The following is a 25,329-nucleotide window of genomic DNA, read 5'->3' on the forward strand; positions in this document are numbered from 1 at the left end:
TGCCATCATCTATACTAATTTATATATTTTTTTTGTTTGGGGTCATACCAATTTCGCACACCCGGCGACAAAATGTTTTTTTTTTCCATCTTTTGGTGGCATAAGCACAGATTCTTTGGTCACCATAATATAACTATATGCGCGCCGCATTATTATAGTATCCTGTTTCTGTGGCAGTTGTTGCTCCTATCTTGCAAGCAATTATATATGATATGCACCATAACAGCACTAGTATGCGCCTGGTGAGCATAGCCACCTCCTGGTGTGAACTGTGCTGTGGTATTGTATACCACAGCATTTGGTTGTGACATGTGTCCTTTCATTTACTATAGCACAAGTATTGCGTGTACACCACGTGTCATCAGCTATGATCGATGTGCTAGTGATTTGCACTATTTTCTTTTTTGGCTTATTGTTGCCCTAAAAAAATTCCAAAAATGTTTCTGTATCATCCATTCATTGCTTTGAATTATTTCTGATTATATATTATACATGATTATATATAACGCTCAATAATGATTCAGTGTGTGGATAGCGCTTGTAAACTATATTTTTTTTGTTCACATATATCAACATTCTTGGTGCTCCACTGTGTGTTCATACGCTACTATTCACTCCTGTGTACTTTAACTGTTTAGAGCTACAACAGCTCTGCTATGTACCGATCGTTGAATCGCCTTCTACTTAGTTTCCACCGGCGTGAGTACAGAGTCTTTGGTTTCTACAGTAACGCTGCTGACTACACTGTGATCGGCGCATGTGTAGTGTGACTGGTCACCATAGTAATGCTGTGTTTAGTATGATGCGCCTCTCCTTATCTGGCCTCTGGCGCCTGTGCAATGAGACTAGGTACTACAGCCTCATACATCGTAATGAGTTTCCTGTCCTGCAGATGCCGGCACCTGCGCACTCTGTCTAATGTCTCAGTCCCTGCGGACATTACACGCCGCTGCCATGGGTCATTGACCACATATGGATACTTCAGGTGTTTTCTTTACATTCATCCCTGGTAAGCTGGAGCACAGCTGCCTTCTATCAATAAATCATCTACCCTATTTAATGACACAGGTAGCTAGCTGTGAGAACCCTTGACAAAGCCACTTAGGCTGGCAACATGCATCGGGTCCTAGCTCTGCCTGGTTTTATTCCACATGGGTTCCCTTTGTAGATATTACTAATTTATGCCTTTTTTCCTGGGTGGCTATCTTAGCCCATTTTTTATTCTACTCTCAAGTGCTCTGTGTCTGCTCTACCACATTGTTTATTCATAGTGCCTAGTTCTTGATACTGTGGACTTAATTATACTTTGCAGGCTGGCCATTTAAGCCTATTTCTAAAACTTTGTGCACTATACATGGGGGTGGTAGCCATCCTTGGTAACATGTTTACATTCTGATTGCACTCCATGTGTGCTCTGCTGTGCAGTTATCTCTAACCATTACTATGGGTATTATCATATAGGGCCCTTAATCTATTTTCTATGTGCTTATATTTATTCAGAAATCAAACTGATTTTTGTATGGGCACTGAATGTACCTTATACACTCAGTATTTAATGGTATGCTGTTTATATGATCCTAGGGTTTCTATTTAGGTTACTATATTGTGGAGTAATTGCTTCAGGCAGTTGGCTTTATTATAAGCCTTGCATTGTCTGCATATGTCACATGTGTGACTATTTTAATGTGTTTTTTATATGTTTTGTGCTTGTCTATCTGTGTTCAATAAAAATGAATTGATTTTAAGCTAGTCCATGCCCTGAGGTGATCCCCTTTTGTGGCCTATCCCTTTCTCTTCTTTATACTACTACGTTGTTTGTATAGGCCGTGGTTGGATCCCTTCAGATCAAATCTGTGCTGCCCCCGCTTTTGATTTTGTTGGCTCTGCAAGAGTGGCGTCATCTTCTCGAGGGAGCAGTTCAACAGGTCGTTATTTTCACTGACCATAAGTATCTCGCCGTATCTCCAGTCTGCACAAAGGCTGAACCCTCGTCAGGCCAGGTGGTCTCTGTTCTTTGCTCAATTTAATTTTGTTCTTCATTTTTGCCCTGCTAGCAAGAACATCAAGGCCGGCGCTCTCTAGGTCTTTTCTGCCTCCCGAATTGGAAGAGGAACCTCAATGTCAGGAACACCGCACTGAACTTGCTCACTGAGCCAGTGAACGTGTCCTGAGTAAAGCGAACTGTGCTCAAAGTTCCCTGCGGAGCGGGCAGCAGCAGAGTAGTTGCGTACTTCAGAACCGCAGGACCTGAAGCAGGTGACCGCTAGGGGCGTGGCCTAAACTCCAGAGAGCTAGGAGCTGTAAGAGAACTCCTAGCAGGGTAACTGCGAGACAAAGTTACCAAGGGGCATAGACAGCGAGGATAGTCAGGACGTAGCCAATGAGTCTTACACAGAGATAGCTGCAAGGTACAAGAGGGGCAAGCAGAGAGTAGTCGGATCACAGACAATGAGTCATACACAGAGAGGATAGCTGTTCTGAATGGTTCCCCGAGGAGAAAAAAGCAAAACAAGCTAAGTCACAGAAAACCAGAGAGGTTGGTAACTATGCAGATTGCAGATCCCTGATCCTACCACACAACTAGCAGCAGCCGTGGAGCGTACCTACGATGTTCCTAGACGCTTTGTCACAGCCGGAGGACTAAATAAGCCTGAAGCATGAAAAGGGGAAAACTAACTGCCCCAGAGCAGACCCCAAAGGAATAGATAGCCCCCACACATGTATTGACGGTGAAACAAGATGAAGGCACAAACACAGGCAGGAAAATAGGCTGAGCAAACGATGGGGCCCAAACTAACTAGAAAGGAAAGGAAAGGAAAGGAAAGACACTGTCTGCAACCTGCAAAAAAACCTACAAAAATAATGTCCAACACTTCTGATAGCAAAATTAACCCTGAAGTCACTAGACTTCTCCCACTATATCAGCACTCTAAAATATTCTGAGACAGAGCAAAAAGAGACCAAACTAGTAAGGGACAAAAAGCAAATTGGCAAAATATTGTTAAATAAGATTGGAAATTCAGCACAGCCCCCAGCCGGGGCTGGCTGACCACACAAAAAACTGAATAGACCAACAAAATAAAGTGTGAACATGAGCAGAAAAACTTAGCTTTAGATGACTGGAACAGAGCTGAAAACCAAGAGCTGACAAGCCAGAAGGAATCACCAGCAACTGAATAGGGCGTCGGCTGTCTTAAATCCAATCTGAGACTCCTGAGATCCAATCATCATCCTCGTTCTCAGGTGGCAGATCTCCACCGATCAAATCAGCCTCACTACCTCCTGTTACCACCAGAGGGAGTCTGGAAGGAGAACTCACAACTGGTGAACCAGAGAATGAACTCACAACAGTATCCCCCCTTGAGGAGGGGTCACCGAACCCTCATCCATGCCACCAGGCCGATCAGGATGGGCCCGGTGAAAAGCACGAACCAATCTATTGGCTTGAATATCGGAGGCAGAGACCCAAGAATTATCCTCCTGACCATAACCCTTCCATTTGACCAAATACTGGAGTCTCCTAACCACACGAGAATCCAATATTTTCTCTACCTCATATTCCACATTGCCTTCAAACAACACAGGGTCAGGAGGTGCTGCCATAGGAACCACTGGCTCAACAAACCTCTTCAACAGAGATTTGTGAAATATGTTATGGATCTTGAACGTAACTGGAAGAGCCAATCGAAACGAAACAGGATTAAGAATTTCCAAAATCTTATAAGGACCAATAAATCTTGGCTTAAATTTAGGAGATGCAACCTTCATAGGAATATTCTTAGACTACAACCAAACCATATCACCCACTTTAAACCGGGGACCAATGGTCCTATGCCGGTTGGAAAATCGCTGGGCCTTTTCCTGAGAGAGTGACAACTTATCCACCACTTGGTCCCATATCTGCTGCATTCTCTTATCCACAGTGTCCACACCTGAGCAGGACGAAGATTCCACTTGCCCTGAAGAGAATCGAGGATGAAACCCAATATTACAGAAAAAGGGTGACATCAAAGTGGCAGAACTAGCTGTATTGTTCAGTGCGAATTCGGCCAAGGCCAAAAATGAGACCCAATCATCCTGATCAGCAGATATAAAACATCTCAAATAAGACTTGAATGTCTGGTTTGTTCTCTCAGTCTGTCCATTGGTCTGGGGATGAAACGTGGAGGAGAAGGATAACTGAATTCCCAGATTGGAACAAAAGGCTTTCCAGAATCTGGAAACAAACTGGACTCCTCTGTCGGACACAATGTTCTCAGGAATCCCATGTAACCGAACCACCTGTTGTAAAAACAAGGGCACTAACTCAGCGGAAGATGGCAACTTTGGGAGTGATACAAGATGGACCATCTTAGAAAATCTATCACAAATCACCCAGATAACAGTCATTCTCTAAGAGACAGGAAGATCAGAAATAAAATCCATTGAGATATGGGTCCATGGCCTCTTGGGCACCGGCAAGGGCATCAGCAACCCACTAGAACGAGAACAGGGTTTAGACCGAGAACAAGTCCCACAGGACTGTACAAAATTCCTGACGTCACGAGATAAGGCAGGCCACCAGAAGAACCGACTCACCAAATCTCTGGTACCAAAAATACCTGGATGACCAGCCAATGCGAAGCAATGAATTTCAGACATCACTCTCTTTCTCCACTGGTCAGGAGCATACAATTTTCCCATAGGGCAACGATCAGGTTTATCCTCCTGAAATTCCTCCAGGGCGCGTCTCAAATCGTTCGAAATAGCAGAAAGAACTACCCCCTCACCTAGGATGGTAGTAGGCTCGGTCACACTAAGAGAATCGGCAAAGAAACTCCTAGAAAGGGCGACTGCCTTAACATTCTTAGTGCCTGGAAGAAAAGAGACCACAAAATTAAAATGCGTGAAAAACAAGGCCCATCTAGCCTGTCTAGGATTCAAGCGTTTGGCCGACTCCAGGTAAATCAAATTCTTGTGATCGGCGAGGACCACAACTTGATGCTCCCTCCACCAAATGTCTCCAGTCCTCAAATACCCACTTCATGGCCAACAATTCCCGATTCCCCACGTCATAGTTGCGTTCAGATGGGGAGAACTTTCGAGAAAAGAAGGCACAGGGATTCATCTTAGAAGTCACAGGGTCTTTTTGGGACAAAACAGCTCCTGCACCAATCTCAGAAGCATCTACCTCCACCTGAAATTGAAGTGAGACATCAGTTTGCCGTAAAACTGGAGCTGAAGTAAATCTCTCCTCAAGCTCCTGAAATGCTGAGATAGCCTCAGGAGACCAATTCAGCACATCAGCGCCCTTCTTGGTCAGATCAGTCAGTGGTTTGACAATACCAGAAAAATTACCTATAAATTTACGATAGAAATTAGCAAAACCCAAAAACTTCTGGAGGGCCTTCAAAGAAGTAGGCTGAACCCAATCATAAATGGAGATAAGATAAATCCCAAAAATGAAATCCTCTGTACACCAAAGAGGCATTTCGATCCCTTAACAAACAGGGAATTCTCCCTCAAAATCCGGAACACAGTCCGGACGTGTTCCACATGAGAATCCCAATCACTAGAAAAGATCAAAATATCATCCAGATAGATGATCAAAAACTGATCCACAAAGTCACGGAAAATATCATTCATAAAGGACTGGAAGACAGAAGGGGCATTAGTGAGCCCAAAAGGCATCACCAGGTACTCAAAATGTCCTCCGGAGTATTAAACGCCGTCTTCCATTCATCCCCGTGCTTGATGCGAATAAGATTATACGCCCCCCTGAGATCAAGCTTAGTAAACCAGCAGGCACTCTTAACTCTGGAGAATAAATCAGACATCAGAGGTAACGGGTACTGATATTTAACCGTCATCTTGTTAAGGGAACGATAATCAATACACGGTCTTAATGAACCATCTTTCTTGGCCACAAAAAAAAACCCAGCACCTAAAGGTGACGAGGATGGTCTAATATGACCCTTCTCCAATGACTCCTTAATTTAGGATCGCATAGCATCATGTTCGGGTACTGATAAGTTGAAAAGCCGACGCTTGGGAAATTTACACCCAGGCATCAACTCAATTGCACAGTCATAACTCCTATGAGGAGGCAAAGACGCAGACTTGCTCTCACTAAATACATCAGAAAATCGGCTAGATAATCAGGAATATCATGAGACTGAGGAGAGGTGGAGAAAACAGGAGCATCCCTAAGAACACACTGACAACCCCAACTCACCACAGACCCAGATTTCCAATCCAAAACTGGATTATGAGTTTGCAACCAAGGAAAACCCAGAACAATAGTATCATGCAAATTATGCAGCACCAAAAATTTACAATTTTCTTGGTGGTCTGGGGCAACTCGCATTGCCACCTGGGTCCAAAACTGAGGTTTATTTTCCGCCAAAGGAGTAGCATCAATACCCCTCAAAGGAATAGGCGTCCGCAGAGGCGTCATAGAAAAACCACAACATTTAGCAAAGTCCAAATCCATCAGATTCAACACTGCTCCTGAATCCACAAAAGCCTTCGTGGAAAACGTGGATAAGGAGCAGATCAGAGTAATTGCCAAAAGAAACTTAGGTTGTATACTGCCCACAGCAAATGTGAGTGCAAAACGTTTCTCTCGTTTTGGGCAGACAGAAATAGTATGAGAGGCGTCTCCACAGAAAAAACACAGCTTATTACGCCTTCTAAACTCCTGACGTTGCGCCCTAGACAAAACCCCATCACATTGCATAGGTTCAGACGTTTGTTCAAAAGGTGGCAGCGCCTTCCGTGTAGTTTTACGTTCACGTAAACGCCGATCAACTTGAATGGCTAATGACATAGAATCATCCAGACCAGAAGGAACAGGAAATCCCACCATAACATCTTTTACGGTCTCTGATAAACCCTTCCGAAAGAGAGCTGCCAATGCACTATCATCCCATGTAGTAAGGAGCGCCCACTTTTGGAATTTTTAACAGTATAACTCTGCAGAATCCTGACCCTGGTTTAATGCCAACAGGGTTCTCTCAGCTTGATCAACAGCATTAGGTTCATCATACAACAACCACAAGGCTTGAAAAAATGCATCCACATTAGGCTACTTTCACACTTGCGTCGGTACGGGCCCGAGAGATATTACGCTGGACTTCAGCCCAGAGGTTTTTTAACCGTTGAACGGACCCCCTCTACCCCTGGGCAACTGGAATCCACCCGTGAAAACTCCCCAAAATGCGGATTAAACCCATAGTTAATCAGGAATGGGGACTTGTTGGTGGACTGACTCACCCGGTTGTTAAAGGCGAATTCCGCCAACGGTAACGCATCCCACCAATCCTCCTGTCTGGCGGAGGTCAGACACCTGAGAATTTGTTCCAGGGATTGATTGGTGCGTTCTGTCTGACCATTACTCTCCGGGTGATATGCCGACGAGAAGGAGAGTGAGATGCCCAATTTCATACAGAACGCCCTCCAAAATTTGGCCACAAACTGCACCCCTCTGTCAGACACAACATTCAGGGGTACCCCATGCAATCGGCCCACATGCTGCACAAACAACCTTGATAATGTTTCTGCTGAGGGTAATGCTGCCAAGGGAATGAAATGGGCCTGTTTAGAAAACCTATCCACCACCACCCAGATCACGGTATTGCCTCTGGAAGGTCGGTAATAAAATCCATGGAAAGATGAGTCCATGGCCTATCAGGAACCGGTAAAGGTATGAGTTCCCCAGCTGGCCGGTTATGCGAGCTTTTGGAACGGGCACACACGCCACAAGCAGAAACAAATTCCTTGACATCGGACCTTAATGAAGGCCACCAAAAACCCCCGGCTACTGCCTCTCTAGTGGCCGTGATACCTGGATGAGCACTCAGCCTAGACTCATGAAACTCCTGCAGAAGTCTAGGCCGCAATGAATCTGGAACAAACAATTTATCCAATTGCCTGGAGCCCTTAGAATTTCTTGTTCCAACTCATTTGAGACCCCCCGCCACTACCACCCCTGAGGGAAGAATGGAGGACGGCGGCTCAGGGGGAGATACTGGGTCAAAACTTCTGGACAGGGCATCCGATTTAACATTTTCGGACCCCGGTCGAAAAGTAATGGAGAATTGAAATCGTGAAAAAAAAAGTGACCAACGGGCTTGTCTAGGAGTAAGCCTCTTAGCAGATTCAAGGTATGCCAAATTTTTGTGATCCGTGACAACCGTGATAGGGTGAGCTGCCCCTTCCAAAAAGTGCCTCCATTCCTCAAACGCCAGCTTGACCGCAAGAAGTTCTCTATTGCCTACATCATAGTTTTTCTCAGCTGAGGAGAACATCTTGGAGAAGAAGGCACAGGGTTTGAGATTGGTAAGGGTGGCCGGACCCTTGGACAGCACAGCCCCCACCCCCACTTCAGAAGCATCCACCTCCACAATGAATGGTTTGGACGGGTCTGGTTGTACCAACACCGGGGCAGACATGAAACATTTCTTAATCGCTGAGAAGGACTCCTTAGCGAGTACAGACCAATTTTTTACATCAGCCCCCTTCTGGGTAAGATTCGTGAGTGGTTTAACCACTTGCGAGAAACCTTTAATGAATCTTCGATAATAGTTCGCAAATCCTAAGAAGCGCTGGAGCCCCTTGAGATCTCGAGGCTGAACCCAGTCAGCGATCGCCAGCCCCTTCTTAGGATCCATACGAAACCCCTCACAGGACACAACCCCAAAAAAGACAGTTCCTGTACAAAAAACGAACATTTTTCCAATTTAGCGAACAATTGGTTCTCCCTGAGTCTCTGGAGAACTGTCTGTAGATGTTGCAAGTGAGATTGGCTGTCCGGGCAATACACCAAAATGTCATCCAAATAAATAATAACAAAACGGCCTATCAGGTCAGAAAACACAACATTGATGAAATTCTGGAAAATAGCGGGTGCATTAGTTAACCCAAACGGCATTACCATTTTTTCAAAGAGTCCTTCTGATGTGAGGAATGCAGTTTCCCACTCGTCCCCTTCCCAAACCCTTATCAGATTGTAGGCCCCCCGCAGATCTAACTTGGAGAACCATTGGGCCCCAGCTAACTGGTTACATACGTCTGGGATGAGGAGAAGCGGGTAAGTTTTCCTAACCGTTATCTTGTTCAGTTCCGGAAAGTCGAGGCACGGCCGCAAACCACCATCTTTCTTCTTCACAAAGAAGAATCCTGCTGCCACAGGTGACACAGAAGGCCTGATATGCCCTTTGCGGAGACTCTCAGCTATGTACTCCTTCATGGCTTGGCGCTCAGGCCCAGACAAATTGAACAATCGAGCCTTAGGTAACTTGGCTCCAGGTACTAACTCAATGGAGCAATCGTAGGGTCTATGTGGTGGCAGCGCCTCAGCCTCACTTTCGGGAAAAAACGTCTTCAAAATCTTTCAGGTACTCCGGAATACCTTCCAGACCGACAGAGGACAGATACGGATTTAACAGGGTTAAGAAGATGTCCCGGGTTACCACATTTATCCTTACCTCCCCCCTGAGTGATCTCCCCTGTAACCCAATCAATGGTAGGATTATGGCATTGAAGCCAAGGCATCCCCAGTACCAGTCCTGCAGGCAGGTTATCTAGCACAAGACAACTTAGTTTTTCCACATGAGTGGAACCCACTTTTAGAGAAAAAAGTTCAGACCTGCAACAGATACCGTCCTGGGTAAGAGGAGACGAGTCAATTGCCACAAGTTTAACAGGATCCTGAAGCCTGACTGTCCCTATCTTATTAAGAGTCATAACTTTGGTATCAATCAGGTTCACAGCAGAACCACAGTCAACAAAAGCAGTAGTCTGAACAGGACCATTACCAAGTTCCAGTTCCACCTGCAGCACTATTTTTGCACGTGAGGAAAATTCAACCTGAAGGTCTGGGTAGCCTCCTCGACTAATACACAGACCTAGTCGTTTCCCACCATCTTGGAGGATGACGGACAGGAGGGGCAGTCCTTCTTCCAGTGTCCAGATTCCCCACAATAGAAGCACAACTGCTTCTCCCGGCGACGTCTTCTTTCCTTTTCCTCACAGGAGACAGTGCTCACCTCCATAGCCACAGGAAGAGTCCGGGTCTCATCTCCACTGAAGAATAAAGGTGCTTCCCGTTGCATAACGCCTCTAGCCCGCAGTCTGCAAACCATGCGAACCGTTTGGGTCATGGCATCCTCCAGGGAGTCAGGCAGAGGAGACCCGTCCTTCAGACGTTCACACAGGCCTCTACGGAACAGCCCCCGAAGGGCGGCATCACTCCAGGAAATCTCGGCTGCCCAACGTCTGAATTCAGTACAGAACCATTCGGCCGAGTGCTCCCCCTGACAGACACTCATCACCTTGTCCTCAGCCAAACACACTCTATCCGGCTCATCATAAATAAGCCCTAAGGCTTCAAAAAACGCATCCACAGACATTCTCTCAGGGGCAGAAGAGGAAAGCAAAAATGCCCAGGCTTGTGGGGACCCCCTAAGCAGGGATATAACCACCCCCACCCTCTGTTTCTCATCCCCTGAGCAGCAGGGTCTCAAAGAGAAAAAGAGCTTACAGCCCTCCTTAAATGCTCTGAAATCATCTTTGTTACCAGAAAACGTATCTGGCAATTTAACCGGGGATTCGGGTGGGACTAAAATGACATCTCTATTCCCCACCTGCTGGAAGCCTGCGGAAAGTACCCCCTGAACTGAGTCCTCATCCCGCCGTTGGGACTGGGCCAGAGCTTGGTGTTCCAAACTAAGCTTCTGCAGTGACTGAGTCAAGCATTTCACCTGCACAGATAAAGCACACATTGGGTCCATGCTGCAGAAGTGAGGAGAGAAAAAAAAAATAGCAGGCCAGTTATAATATCAGGAACACCGCACTGAACGTGCACGCTGAGCCAGTGAGCGTGTCCTGAGTAAAGCGAACTGTGCTCAAAGATCTCTGTGGAGCGGGCAGCAGCCGAGTAGATGCATACTTCAGAACCGCAGGACCTGAAGCAGGTGACTGCTAGGGGCGTGGCCTAAACTCCAGAGAGCTAGGAGCTGCAAGAGAACTCCTAGCAGGGTAACTGCGAGACAAAGTTACCAAGGGGCATAGACAGGGAGGATAGTCAGGACGTAGCCAATGAGTCATACACAGAGATAGCTGCAAGGTACAAGAGGGTCGAGCAGAGAGTAGTCGGATCACAGGCAATGAGTCATACACAGAGAGGATAGCGCAGTACAGAATCAACAGGCAAACTCACAACGGGAAACAGAACCGGGTCAGAAACATATAAACAAGCTATAACAACAAACAGGCACACAGAGGTCAGCACACTCGGCCAAAGGCAAAAGTATAACTGGCAGGGATTGGAGCTTCCCAGGGGTTTAAGAAGCTCTTTAAGAATCAGAAAGAGGCCACAATCATTAACCCCAGGTGTGCAGGTCAAAACCTGCACTGAGCTCCAGACATTAACCCCTGACGTGCAGCTCAAAAACCTGCACTGGGATCATGACACTCAACATATTATCGAGTCCACCCGAATGGTGACAGTGACCTCAGTCAATCTGTTTCAGATTCCTCCCGTAAGACATTGGTAGGTAACTCGGACAAGAGACGAGTTCTTCAGTGGGGTCACTCTTCTAAGTTGTCCGGTCACGTCGGGCAAAGGAAGACATTTCCTGCTATTATTGGTGGCCTACCATGCGTAAGGACTTCTTGGAATATGTCTCGATTTGTATCCGAAACAAAACTGCGAAGCATCTTCCTTCCCGACATCTTTTGCTGCTTCCCATTCCTTCAGTTCCCTGGCAGCACATGGCTATGGACTTTATTACGGATGTTCCCATCTCTTCTAGCTGCTCCGTTACATGGGTTGTGGTGGACCGTTTTTCTAAGATGGCTCACTTCACCCCTCTGTCAGGTCTTCCAGCTGCTCCAGAGCTTGTCGACTACTTCAGTCAGCATATTTTTCGCCTCCATGAGTTTCCTCTTTACAATGTCTCCAACAGGGGTGTCCAGTTCACTTTAAAACTTTGTAGGGCGATCTGTAAAATTATCAAGGTGGAGTTGGATTTCTCTTCTGCTTATCATCCTCAGTCTAATGGTCAAGTGGAGAGGATCAATCAAATTGTGTCTCGGTTCCTGCGTTACTTCATCAACGTGCATCACAATGACTGGGTCAAGTTACTACCGTGGGGGGAGTCCTCCTATAACAACCACGTAAGTGAGTCTTGTACTGAATCTCCTTTCCAGATTGTGTTTGGACTCCAACTCGGCATTCCGCTTCCTATCTATGGGTCTTCGGGCATTCCAGCCGCTGACACCTTTACGGAGAATTTTTCTAAAGTGTGGAGAGACACCAAGACCGCTTTAGAGAGAGCGTCACAGTGCATGAAGAGGCATGCCGATAAGAGGCGCCTGGTGCTCCGACCTTTCAGCCTGGGGATAAAGTGTGGCTCTCCTCTAAGTACATCCACCTGAAGATGCCTTCCTATAAATTGGGTCCTCGCTTCATCGGCCCCTTTCAGGTCTAAAACAAATTAATGCTGTCTATTATAAGCTAAAATTGCCTGCTTCTTTACGTGTGCCTAACTCTTTTCACGTTTCCCTCCTCAAACCAGTTATCTTGAGCTCTTTTTTTAAGGACCACTACTGATCCCGTCAGCGAGGAGGATGTCTATGAGGTAGAGAATATTTCGTCCACGAAAAGGGTAAGGGTAAAGACCTTTTACAGGTGGTTTGGAAGAGCTTCGGTCCTGAGGAGAGATCGTGGGAACCCGAAGAGAATATCCAGGCCCCTCTACTACTGGAGAGATTTTTTGCAGGCTTGAAAAAGAGTGGGTATAAAGGGGGGTTTCTGTAGCTCCTCCGTCCCGTTCCGCTTTCCGGCCCACTTCCCGACCCTCACCTGATGCCTTGGGGCCGTCACTTTGGGGGGGATGCTGGTCTCCTGGGGCTTCCGCCCTGCCTGCTCCGGCTGCTGCGCACGACCGGCAGGTCTCCAGGCACACCACTAAGGGCACACGGGGGCACTCTAGTTCTCTTGAAGGGACAGCGCACCATTTTCAAAATAGTTCTCAGCCAATGGCTGTGTGTCTCGTACTATTTCAGGCACCTCTGTCCTTAGGGAGGTGCCTGAGCAACAAGTGTTTCCTACTGCTAGCTCTCAGGTTCCGTAAGCCTGCGTGTTATGCTCTGTTTGCACCTCGCTAATACTGGTTTGTCTCCTCAGTGTACCCTCCAAGCCTTCCCATGCCTTTCGGCACTACGCCAGCACCACCTGCTTCTCTCTGTGTCAGCTGTGGTCTGCTACCCGCCTGTCTCCTGCAGTTCTCTGCTACTTGCAGTACCTACCTGCCCGCCAGTCTGGTTGAGTCAGCTTCCACATTCCCAGGGTCTAACTGGAGGTAGCACCTTGGGTCTCCCAAACTTTCCATTCTTGCCCTGTTTGAGGGGTGTTACTACGGGAGTCCGGGGCTTGCTTAGTCAGGCCCCTTTGGCACCCCCCCGGGTAGTGGTCGTGTGGTTCCATGAAAATTTCAATAAACGAATGTCCACTTCACCAGCTGTGCCTCCATTTTCATTTGTTACAATAGTCCTCGATCAAGTATAATGCACCACATAGTACTTCATAGTAGTACAATGCAAGTCATAGTCCTCCTATAAAGTATTAGGCACCCCATAGTCATATATAGTACAATGCAGCAGCCCCACAGGAGTATAAAATGCAGCAGCCCCATAGGAGTATAAAATGCAGCAGCCCCATAGGAGTATAAAATGCAGCAGCCCCATAGGAGTATAAAATGCAGCAGCCCCATAGGAGTATAAAATGCAGCAGCCCCATAGCAGTATAAAATGCAGTAGCCCCATAGCAGTATAAAATGCAGCAGCCCCATAGCAGTATAAAATGCAGCAGCCCCATAGCAGTATAAAATGCAACAGCCCGTATCTGATGTGATCATGCGTCGGAGGTACAACAAATGGCTACATGCCCAGGACCGTGACATGTCCAAAAAATTAAATCCTTTCCAGCGGAATTGGCAACCCCTCTATTACCCTTATTTTGAGAGTCAAGCTCCTTCTGGGTAACCCAGTATGTGGATGCAACACAGACAAATTTCAGTAGAACCACCTGACACCTTTCCACTAGGTCAATCAGGTCGTCCGCATTCCAGGGGTCTCCCTGGGTAACCCAGGTCTGCACTGGCCTAGGAAAGGAGTAGATGAATCTGTCCATAACTCACTTGACCATCTGGACTGGGGTGGGGGACTCCGCCTGCAACTACTTCTGTTCCAGATGTAGTAAGTCGAACAATTGTCACAGCAATACGATCAGTGGTGGATCCTTTGGGTCCCAACAGACATAGTCACTTCTGAGAATGCCAGTATCTGTTTTTAATTTGGCATACTCCTGTGCATCCTGTAAGGCCAGATTATAATTAGCCTCTTAGGTTTCACCAGATAAGCGGCAGCTTATCTCACTCTGCTACCCTTTCGTATACAGTCAAAAAATGCCTCAACATCATCACCTGGGGTCTTAACGCCTTCCGGACGTATGAGCTACCACCTAGACTAGGACAATCCCTTTTACATACTTATTTCCTTTACAATATGATGTCAGCTATTAATTACAACTGAGGCCTGCTGGTGATGGTGGAACAGCTTTCTTGTCTGCACTTGTAATGTGGCACAAGGCTGTAGCAGTGGACGAGGTTCTCGTCTATTACCTCTCAGCACATTACATGTAGGTGGAGGCCCTAGCTGGGTGTGTGAACATGAGCTATGGGAGTGCTATGTCTTTGCAGGCTGCATGTTACCGATGACTTTGGTTGACCAGGACCAGATGTTGAGGAATTCAATGAGGGAGACCACCAGTCGAAGATAAACTTTTTAATCAATGATAACTTCGTTAGTATTATGTACAGCAGGAGTGGGGAACCTCAGGCCCCTGGGCCATTTACAGCCCTCAATGACCTTTTATCTGGCCCCCGGGCAGATTCTCAATGACCGCAGTGTTTTGGCAGGGAGTTGTATCTTGATTACCACCAGCTCATGCAATGAAAGATTATGTCCTGACACCAGTACCAGAGTCAGGGTGTACTTTGTGGGTGGAGTCTGTACGGCCCCCAAAGGATGGTATAAATATCCAAATGGCCCTTGGCAGAAAAAAAAGATTCCTCACCCCTGACGTACAGTAAGTAGAGTGTACACAATGTGATGAACATTTCCTTCACAAAACAAAGCATTTTCCCACACAGTCTCAATCCCTTTCTCGTTACTCGTTTGTTCTCTGTCTCCACTGTTTCACTTTCCTTCACCACAACCCAGCTCAGTACTACAGTTCAGTTAGCAAGTATCCTATTCTGACCCTGCGTTTCCAAGTCTTCTTTCCCATCAAATGAACTATGTTGCCAATATGGCAGGTCCTTAGCATCTCTACTACTAACGCCTTGGAACTCCCGCCAGGGACACTCTCTGTCTCACGTTCACTGTCCCATCTTGGCCCATTATCTTTCTGAGCTATAAACTCGGGGCAGTACTGCTAGGCGTCCTCTCACAGGACCCGTCTCCAGTTGACCACTCTGTTCTTCTGTCAGTTTTTCTTTCCTCTTTACGCTAACTACTGTCTTGTTCCCTCCTCACTTCAGGACACCCACATCACGCAGCACTGCTTACTGTCCAAATCTTAGGTCTGCTTCAGACACACACTGGGCCATGTTCTTCAAGGACGAACGTGGGCAGAATGTTCATCTCCTTACACGCCAGCACCACAAGGATTAAATGGGTTCTCAAGCCTGGACAACTCCTTTAAGGACATAATCATCATATTACTAAAGTAATATAACCCGTAAAGCATCAAGATAGTTAAGGCTTGCAAACTTGAAGATCTATTAACAATTTGCAATCCATCCATGACAAATGTACAAAACAGCGCTGCAACGACAGGAATCAAATTCACTTACCCCCTGCCAGACTTTGCTGCTGTTTCTTACTACTCGTTTGTTACTCCTTTCTTCTGTTGGTTTTTCTATGTACTGTTCAATGTGCTGTTCAGTTAAGCAACACTGTAACACAGATCTGCTATGAGTCAGGGGCCAAGAATGTTTCGGATTATCCAAATTTACAGGGAATACAATAAAAATAGAACGTGAATCGGACATTCCAAAATGTGCGACAAGAACGAGTAATCAAATTAAACCATAGATCAAATGGATGCATGAAATTAGGAGAGGTGGCGTAGCTATGGTGAAAGTGTAGGGAGGCTGAACTGTGGTCATTTGGCTCTCCTGTTCTTTTAACCCTTTGATGCCATCATACAGATGCCCTTATAGTTCTATTGACTCGTGAAATAGTGCTTTAAAGAAAACTTGTCTACTTTTTCTTTTTGATGTGTAAGTGTATGATCCAAAATTACTGTTTTTTTCTTAAAAAAATTAAGTTTATTTCTACAATTTAAATATCAATAATAAAAGTCTATATTTTATACTAATAAATCTATCAGGGCAAGAGCCAACAGCCATTTCTTGCTCCAGGTCTTGAAAAATGGGCTAATTTCTGATTTGACATTGATGGAATATGTTTGGTGTTATGAATGGGTCACTGAGGATGAAGGCAAGAACAGGCTAAGCCACCAGAAGACCAGAGAGGTTGGTAACTAAGCGGATTGCAGACCCCTGATCCTATCCACACAACTAGCAGTAGCCGTGGAGCGTTCCTATGATGCCCTAGATGCTTCGTCACAGCCGGAGGACTAACTTTAAGCCTAAAGACAGAAAGATGAAATCTAAACTGCCCCGAAGCAGATCCCCCAAAGGAATAGACAGCCTCCAAACATATATTGTCAGTGAGACAAGATGAGACACAAACACAGGCAGAGAACAGACTGAGCAAACGATGGGGCCCAAGCTGTCTAGACAGGACAGGACAGAAAAGATACTGTCTGCAATCACGCACAACCCTGAAAAAGACCAACACTTCTGATATACAAAAAAGCTGAGGTCACATGACCTCACCCTCGCTAGATCAGCACTCTGGTATAAACTGGCAGCAAAGCAAAAAAGATACTAACATATCAGGGGACTGAACAAGCTGCAACATATAAAGCAGGGCCCAGCGCTGCCCCCAGCAGGGAGCACGCTGAACCCTAGCAGCAAAACAGAAAGCAAAAAAAAGACACAACCAGATTAGATGCAAAGGATTAGCAAAAGAATCACTTAGCTGAACCATGCAGATTAGGCAGGGGACAAAAGAACTCCAGATGCACACAGAGGAAATCACCAGCAACCTCCAAGAGCAGCCAGCTCAATTAAATGCTCCCAGCCAGTAATCCCAGGTTCCCATTTATTGTTGTCAGGTGGGGAACTTCCATCCACCTGGCAAGCTCCACTACTTTCAGTAACCAGCAGAGGGAGCTTCAGCTCAGAACTTCGAGCAAGGGAATTCACAACAGTACCCCCCCTTGAGGAGGGGCTACCGAACCCTCATCCTCTCCACCAGGCCGATCAGGATGGGCCTGGTGAAAGGCACAAATCAATCTCTTGGCATGAATGTCAGAAGCAGAAACTCAAGAATTATCCTTCTGGCCATAACCCTTCCACTTGATCAAGTACTGGAGTCTCCGTCTAGCCAGATGAGAATACAATATCTTCTCTACCTCATACTCCAAATTACCCTTAACCAGTACAGGGTCAGGGGGCGCTGCCATGGGAACGACTGGCTCCACAAACCTTTTCAACAAAGATTTATGAAAGACGTTATGAATCTTAAACGTAAATGGAAGAGCCAAACGGAAAGAAACGGGGTTAAGGATTTCAAATCTTATAAGGTCCAATAAACCTTGGCTTGAATTTTGGAGATGCAACCTTCATGGGAATATTTTTTGAGGACAACCAAACCAACCACTTTAAACTGGGGACCAATGGTCCTGTGCCAGTTGGAAAACCGTTGGGCCTTTCCCTGAGAGTGGGACAACTTATCCACTGCTTGGTCCCAAATCTGCTGCATTCTCTCTACCACAGAATCCACACCTGGGCAGGCAGAAACTTCTACCTGCCCCTAAGAAAATCGAGGATGAAACCCAAAGTTACAAAAGAAAGGAGACATCAAAGTGGCAGAGCTAGCCCTATTGTTTAGCGCGAATTCGGCCAAGGGCAAAAGTGAGACCCAATCATCCTGCTCAGCAGATATGAAACATCTCAAATAGGACTCCAACGTCTGGTTTGTTCTCTCAGTCTGCCCATTGGTCTGAGGATGAAATGCAGAGGAGAAAGACAACTGAATTCCCAATTTGGAGCAAAAAGCCCTCCAAAATCTGGAAACAAACTGGACCCCTCTGTCCGACACAATGTTCTCAGGAATCCCATGCAAACGAATCACCTGTTGTAAAAATAAGGGCACCAACTCGGAAGAAGATGGCAACTTTGGGAGTGGTACAAGATGGACCATCTTAGAAAATCTATCACAGATCACCCAGATAACAGTCATTCTCTGAAATCCATTGAGATATGGGTCCATGGCCTCCTGGGCACCGGCAGAGGCATCAACAAACCACTAGCCCGAGAACAGGGCTTAGACCGAGAACAAGTCCCACAGGACTGCACAAAATTCCTGACATCACGAGATAAGGCAGGCCACCAAAAAGACAGACTCACCAAATCTCTGGTACCAAAGATACCTGAATGACCAGCCAACGCGGAGCAATGAATTTCAGACATTATTCTTTTCCTCCACTCGTCAGGGACATACAATTTTCCCATAGGGCATCGTTCAGGTTTATCCTCCTGAAATTCCTCCAGGGAACATCTCAAATCAGGAGAGATGGCGGAAAGAACTACACCCTCATTTAGAATGGTCATATTCTTGGTCACGTCAAGAGAATCCGCAAAGGAACTCCTAGAAAGGGCGTCGGCCTTAACATTCTTAGTGCCCGGAAGAAAGGAGACCACAAAATTAAAACACGTGAAAAACAAGGCCCACCTAGCCTGTCTAGGATTCAAGCGCTTGGCTGATTTAAGATAAATCAAATTCTTGTGATCGGTGAGGACCACAACTTGATGTCTAGCTCCCTCCAACCAATGTCTCCACTCTTCAAATGCCCACTTCATGGCCAATAATTCCCGATTCCCCACGTCATAGTTACGTTCAGATTTTAGAAAATTTCCAAGAAAAGAAGGCACGGGGATTCATCTAAGAAGCTACCGGATCTCTTTGAAACAAAACGACTCCCGCTCCAATCTCAGAAGCATCTATTTCCACCTGAAATGGGAGTGAAACATCAGGTTGCCGTAGAACCGGAGCAGAGGATTATCTCTGCTTAAGCTCCTGAAATGCCGCGACTGCCTATGGAGACCAATTCACCACATCAGCGCCCTTTTTGGTCATATCCGTCAGATGTTTAACAATACCAGAAAAATTACTAAAAAATTTACGGTCGAAATTAGCAAAACCCAAAAACTGCTGAAGAGCCTTCAGAGAAGTGGGCTTAACTCAATCATAAATGGCTTGTACCTTGGTTGGGTCCATTTCAATAGCAGACGGGGACAAAATGAAACCCAAAAACAAAATCCTCTGTACACCAAAAAGACATTTCGATCCCTTAACATACAGAGTATTTTCCCTCAAAATCCGGAACACAGTCCGGACATGTTCCACATGAGAATCCCAATCACTGGAAAAAAATCAAAATATCATCCAGATAAATAATCAAAAACTTATCCACAAGGTCCCGGAAAATATCGTTCATAAAAGATTCATACAGTAGAGAAGAGAAAGGCCCAAATGAGCCCAAAAGGCATGACCAGGTACTCAAAATGTCCCTCCGGAGTAATAAACGCCGTCTTCCATTCATCCCCGTGCTTGATGCGAATAAGATTATACGCTCCCCTGAGGTCAAGTTTGGTAAACCAACAAGCACTTTTAACTCTGGAAAACAAATCAGAAATCAGGGGTAACGGGTACTGATATTTAACAGTGATTTTGTTAAGGGAACGATAGTCAATACATGGCCTTAATGAGCCATCTTTTTTGGCCACAAAGAAAAAACCAGCACCCAAAGGCGACGAGGATGGTCTGATATAACATTTCTCCAATGATTCCTTGATATAAGATCGCATAGCATCATGTTCAGGTACAGATAAATTGAAAAGTCGACCTTTGGGAAATTTACAACCCGGCAATAACTCAATTGCGCAGTCATAACTCCTATGAGGAGGCAAAGACGCAGACTTACTCTCACTAAACACATCAGAAAAATCAGCTAATTAGTCTGGAATGTCTTGAGACTGGGGAGAGGTGGAGAGGAGAAAACAGGAGTGTCACTAAGAACACACTGACAACCCCAACTCACCACAGACAGAGATTTCCAATCTAAAATAGAATTATGGGTTTGTAACCAAGGAAAACCCAGTACAATAGTATCATGTAAATTGTGCAACACCAAAAATTTACAATTCTCTTGATGGTCTGGGGCGACCCGCATTACCACCTGGGTCCAAAACTGGGGTTTATTCTCCGCCAAAGGGGTAGCATCAATCCCCCTCAAGGGAATAGGGGTTCTCAGGGGCACCATGGGGAAACCCCAACGCTTGGCAAAGTCAAGATCCATCAGATTCAAAGCTGCTCCTGAATCAACGGCCTTAGCAGAAAAAGTAGACAAGGTAACTGCCAACAGGAACTTAGGCTGTACACTGCCCACCGCAAATTGGTGAGCAAAACGTTTTTCTCGCTTAGGGCAGACATAAATAACATGAGAGGCGACCCCACAAAAGAAGCATAACTTATTACGCCTTCTGAACTCTTGACGTTGCGCTCTAGACAAAACCCTATCACATTGCATGGGTTAAGAAGTTTGTTCAAAAGGCAGCACCGCCTCTTGCGTACCTTTACGTTCACGTAAACGTCGATCAATTTGAATGGCTAATGACATGGAGTCGTTAAGACCAGAGGGGACAGGAAATCCCACCATAACATCTTTTACAGTTTCTGCCAGACCTTTCCGAAAGAGAGCTGCTAGGGCATCATCATTCCATTAATAAGGACTGCCCACTTTCAGAACTTCTGGCAATATAACTCCGCAGCATCCTGACCCTGGTTCAATGAATGCCAATAAGGTTTTCTCAGCTTGATCAATAGCATTAGGTTCATCATACAACAACCCCAGGGCCTGAAAAAATGCATCTACATTAGCCAGAATAGGATCTCCAGCTGTCAGTGAAAAAGCCCAATCCTGGGGATCGCCGCGCAGCAGGGAGATGACAATTTTAACCTGCTGCACCGAGCTCCCCGATGAATCAGGCTTCAAAGCAAGAAATAGTTTACAGTTATTCTTGGAATTCAAAAATTTTGACCTATCCCCCGAAAACACATCAGGAGTAGGGATCTTTGGTTCTACAGCAGATGATTGAGCGAGATAGACAGAAATTGCCCACACTTCAGCAGCGAGCTGCTCAACACGATCGGACAATTGCTTAGTCTCCATTAAAGAAAAAACCCTTCTACAGCCCCAGAGAAAAAAAAAATATAAAAAAATTCTGACACTTTTTTTTTTTTTAACAATTATTTCCTTCTTTTGAGTACTCTAGAGTCTGCGGTTGGGCTGGTGATTCGGTTATGAATGGGTCACCGAGGAATATGGCAGGAACAGACTAAGCCACCAGAAGACCAGAGAGGTTGGTAACTAAGCGGATTGCAGACCCCTGATCCTATCCACACAACTAGCAGTAGCCGTGGAGCGTTCCTATGATGCCCTGGACCCTTCGTCACAGCCGGAGGACTAACTAAGCCTAAAGGCAGAAAGATGAAATCTAAACTGCCCCGGAGCAGATCCCCAAAGGAATAGACAGCCCCCAAACATATATTGTCGGTGAGACAAGATGAGACACAAACACAGGCAGAGAACAGACTAAGCAAACGATGGGGCCCAAGCTGTCTAGACAGGACAGGACAGAAAAGATACTGTCTGCAATCACGCACAACCCTGAAAAAGACCAACACTTCTGATATACAAAAAAGCTGAGGTCACATGACCTCACCCCCGCTAGATCAGCACTCTGGTATAAACTGGCAGCAAAGCAAAAAAGCAGCAGGGAGCACGCTGAACCCTAGTAGCAAAACGGAAAGCAAAAAAAGACACAACCAGATTAGATGCAAAGGATTAGCAAAATAATCACTAAGCTGAACCATGCAGATCAGACAGGGGGCAAAAGAACTCTAGATGCACACAGAGGAAATCAGCAGCAACCTCCAAGCGCAGCCAGCTCAATTATATGCTCCCAGCCAGTAATCCCAGGTTCCCAATTATAGTTGTCAGGTGGGGAACTTCCATCCACCTGGCAAGCTCCACTACTCTCAGTAACCACCAGAGGGAGCAGAGGGAGCTTTGGCTCAGAACTTCGAGCAAGGGAATTCTCAACAGTTTGGTGCACAAACTCCATTCCTGTCTAAGTGTTTAGTTGCTAGATTTGTGTGCTGTTGCTCAAACAGGGAGAGCATGTGACTGTATTTCCTGTTCTTCCTGTGTCTGTGTATGAGAGAATCAGCCTGCTGTAGATGCTGCACAGATAGACACACAAATGATTGATTTTTTAAGCTTATCATATAGTTGCTGATTGTTCTTGAATAAAGAAGCTCTGTTGTCAAACTCTTGGGGAGTATCCTGAATAAGCCGATGCCAACAAACATTCTATTTGTTCATTCAGTTTTGAGGAGCAGAAAAATGAAATAAATCGGAAGCAGAAGGACGCCATGGATGTGTCATGATCCAAGGTGGATCTGACAGATTAAATGGATAAGTGAACTTTTTTCCTTTGGCTAGGTGCCAAAGTGATGTGATTGCCCCCGGTGGCCATTAGAATTATTACACGTGGTGTTGTTCGTTGCCCCAGTGGTGGTGAATGGTAGTGCACTTTAGTTTCTTTGGTTTAGTGCACGTATTTATAAATCAGGTGTTAGGCTCTATAAAAGAGAGCCAGGTGTGTTCAATCACTGTTGGTGATATTGTGTGTTCGTCATTTTGGGATGCAAGCCTGGATGAGGAAGGAGCTGAACATGAGTCTTGCGCAGCCCAGCCAGAGGGGACGAGTGGCAGCTATGTGGTCTGCAAGAAGGGCTGGCATGGCGTGGTGGAGTCACAGTTTATGGTGTCGGCAGGAAGTGCTTGCATGGCTTGGTGGAGTGGCGACTATGGAGAGTTGCCTCAGCATGCAGGACTTGGTTGCTGAGAGCTGGACTCAAGCATGCTTGACTTTTTGGGCAAGAGCTGAACTCATCTTTGGGACTCTGTTACTGGACTTCTGCAATTGGTGGTGGACTCTGCTCCAAGGCTGCACTATGGTGAAGGATCCAGTTATGGTGATGGATCCGGGTGAAGATGCACACAGGTGGTGGGCTCTGTTGCTAGGAGCGTACGGAACAGAGCAAAGCTAAGTGGTGTTTCCCGTGTATTGTCATTTTCCCTCATGTGTGTTTAGTGCAGTGGTGGGATTGGTTTCCGCACCGACCAATTCCCTAGTGAGGGTTTAGGTTCAAGGCGAGCTAGGGTTTTTAGGTTCCTGTGCGTCGCCCGGTGCGGAACCGGCACAGGGAACGTTAGGAGTGCAGGGACACTGGCTCATGGCAGTTCAGGAGGTCTCCACTTCCCTATTGCAGGGCCCACCATTGTTAATGTTACTGTGACGGACTCAGCTTCTGCTGAGCCCATTTTCCTTTTTAGAGTGGACCCTCTGGGCCATGGCACCCACCCACCTAGGACGAGCTGACCTAGTGAGAACCCACCCCCTGTACAGGGAGTGTCAGGGGCAAGACCAAGGGGGTGAGCCACCACGGCAGCTGGACCAGACGGCCGGCTCAAGGAGACACTATTGAGTGTCTGACAACAGGACGGACAGGATACCAAACATAAAGCGAAGTCACACAGTTTCTTCCTCAAACGTGGATTCACACTTTATTCAGGTGCAAAGCATAACGGGGAATCAGGTGCAGGGCACAAACAGTGAAACACGGCGGGATGCGTGCAAGGGCACGCCAAATGTTCCAGGCATAACACGTGCACGAAAACATACCAGGGTCCAGGACAGGATACGTGATAGGGATCACACAAGAGTTGCTAGAAGGGATGCATGCTAGGACACGCCAGGATCCAAGACGGGGTGCGATGGCATCGGACTCCGGACTACTGGCAATGACCGACAGGGTCCAGGCATCAGGCTGGGGACATCAGCTCCGGACATCAGGCCACAGTCATCTGGTTCCGGGCATCCGGCAGGCAAACCAGGGTTCAGGCAAGGAGGCACGTCAGATATCCAGGCATGGTGCGTGTTAGGGAACACGCCAAGGTCCAAGGCTAGGTGCGTGTGTAGGGGACACGCCAGGGTTCACAAAACGAGACAGGGTGCGTGTGTAGAGACATGCCAAGGCACAAGGTAAGACAGAGTGCGTGTGTAGAGACACGCCAAGGCACACGGTAAGACAGAGTGCGTGTGTAGACACACGCCAAGGCACACGGTAGCAAATCAGAGTCCTACGTGTGCAAAGAGGCACGCCGGGGTCAGGTGAGGCAGAGTCCTGCGCGTGCAGAGAGGCACGCCAGGGTCAGGCGAGGCAGACTCCTGCGCATGCAGAGCACTACAGAGCAAAGTGCAAGGGCACAGAATAGAGGGAGCAACCCCATAGACCAAGAGCCGTGCAGGGAAGCAACACAATAATCAGGCCCTGAGCATAGGAAGGGGCGGCCTGATATAGGGCATAGCACCTCGTCTTCCAGGTCAGGACCAGGGAAGCACTTCCGGGTTCAGATCCACAGGATAACAGAGCGTAGTCACATGATCAGAGTTCCAGACATGACGAGAGGACCACAGAACCAGACAGTGCAGGATCTTAGGAAACGTCACATGATCAAGGTTTCAGACATGACGAGATGATTGCAGAACCAGACAGTGCAGGATCTGAGGAAAGGTCACATGATCAGAGTTTCAGACATGACGAGATGATTGCAGAACCAGACAGTGCAGGATCCTAGGAAACGTCACATGATCAAGGTTTTAGACATGACGAGAAGATCACAGAAGGCAAAGCAGAAACGCAGGCATCTTGTAGCTCAGCAAACATGAGGTGAGTGTGCACACTGCTCTAGGGAACAAGCAGCATAGCAGACTAGATATGCGCATGCACATCGCTCCAGGAGTTCTTGAGACAAAACAGACATGACAGACATGGTGGATATGACAGTACCCCCCTCCTTAAGCCCTCTCTTACCGGGGCTGGAAAGAAGAAAAAAAAAAAATTCCTCGGCAGAATCCAGAGTTAGTACAAACCACTCCAACAACGTTGATCGGCCATCTGAAACGGACACCTGCACCGTGCAAGACACAGGAGCCGCGGACGAGACATGGGGAT

The 25,329-nt window shown here is 46.6% G+C and overlaps 1 protein-coding gene across 8 annotated transcripts in view; it reads right to left on the reverse strand.

The window, feature by feature from the left end:
- FGL1 (fibrinogen like 1) overlaps positions 1 to 25,329 on the reverse strand; it is a 170,934-nt gene that overhangs the window by 114,641 nt on the left and 30,964 nt on the right. Inside the window, exon 2 of one of the 8 annotated variants that reach the window (XM_073583645.1) lies at positions 15,903 to 16,004. The exons of 5 other annotated variants lie outside the window; for them this stretch is intronic. Coding sequence is in view for 1 of the 3 variants with exons in the window: in XM_073583644.1 (XP_073439745.1) it covers positions 15,616 to 15,656 (41 nt within the window). In the remaining 2 variants the exon portion in view is untranslated. Of the gene's footprint in view, positions 1 to 15,615; positions 15,672 to 15,902; positions 16,005 to 24,685; positions 24,859 to 25,329 lie in introns of those variants that run through there. 2 more of the 8 variants (XM_073583648.1, XM_073583644.1) reach the window with 2 other exon arrangements.

The sequence above is a fragment of the Dendrobates tinctorius genome, unplaced genomic scaffold (genome assembly GCF_039654945.1).
Source record: "Dendrobates tinctorius isolate UK_male_01 unplaced genomic scaffold, ASM3965494v1 ptg000079l, whole genome shotgun sequence".
NCBI lineage: Eukaryota > Metazoa > Chordata > Amphibia > Anura > Dendrobatidae > Dendrobates > Dendrobates tinctorius.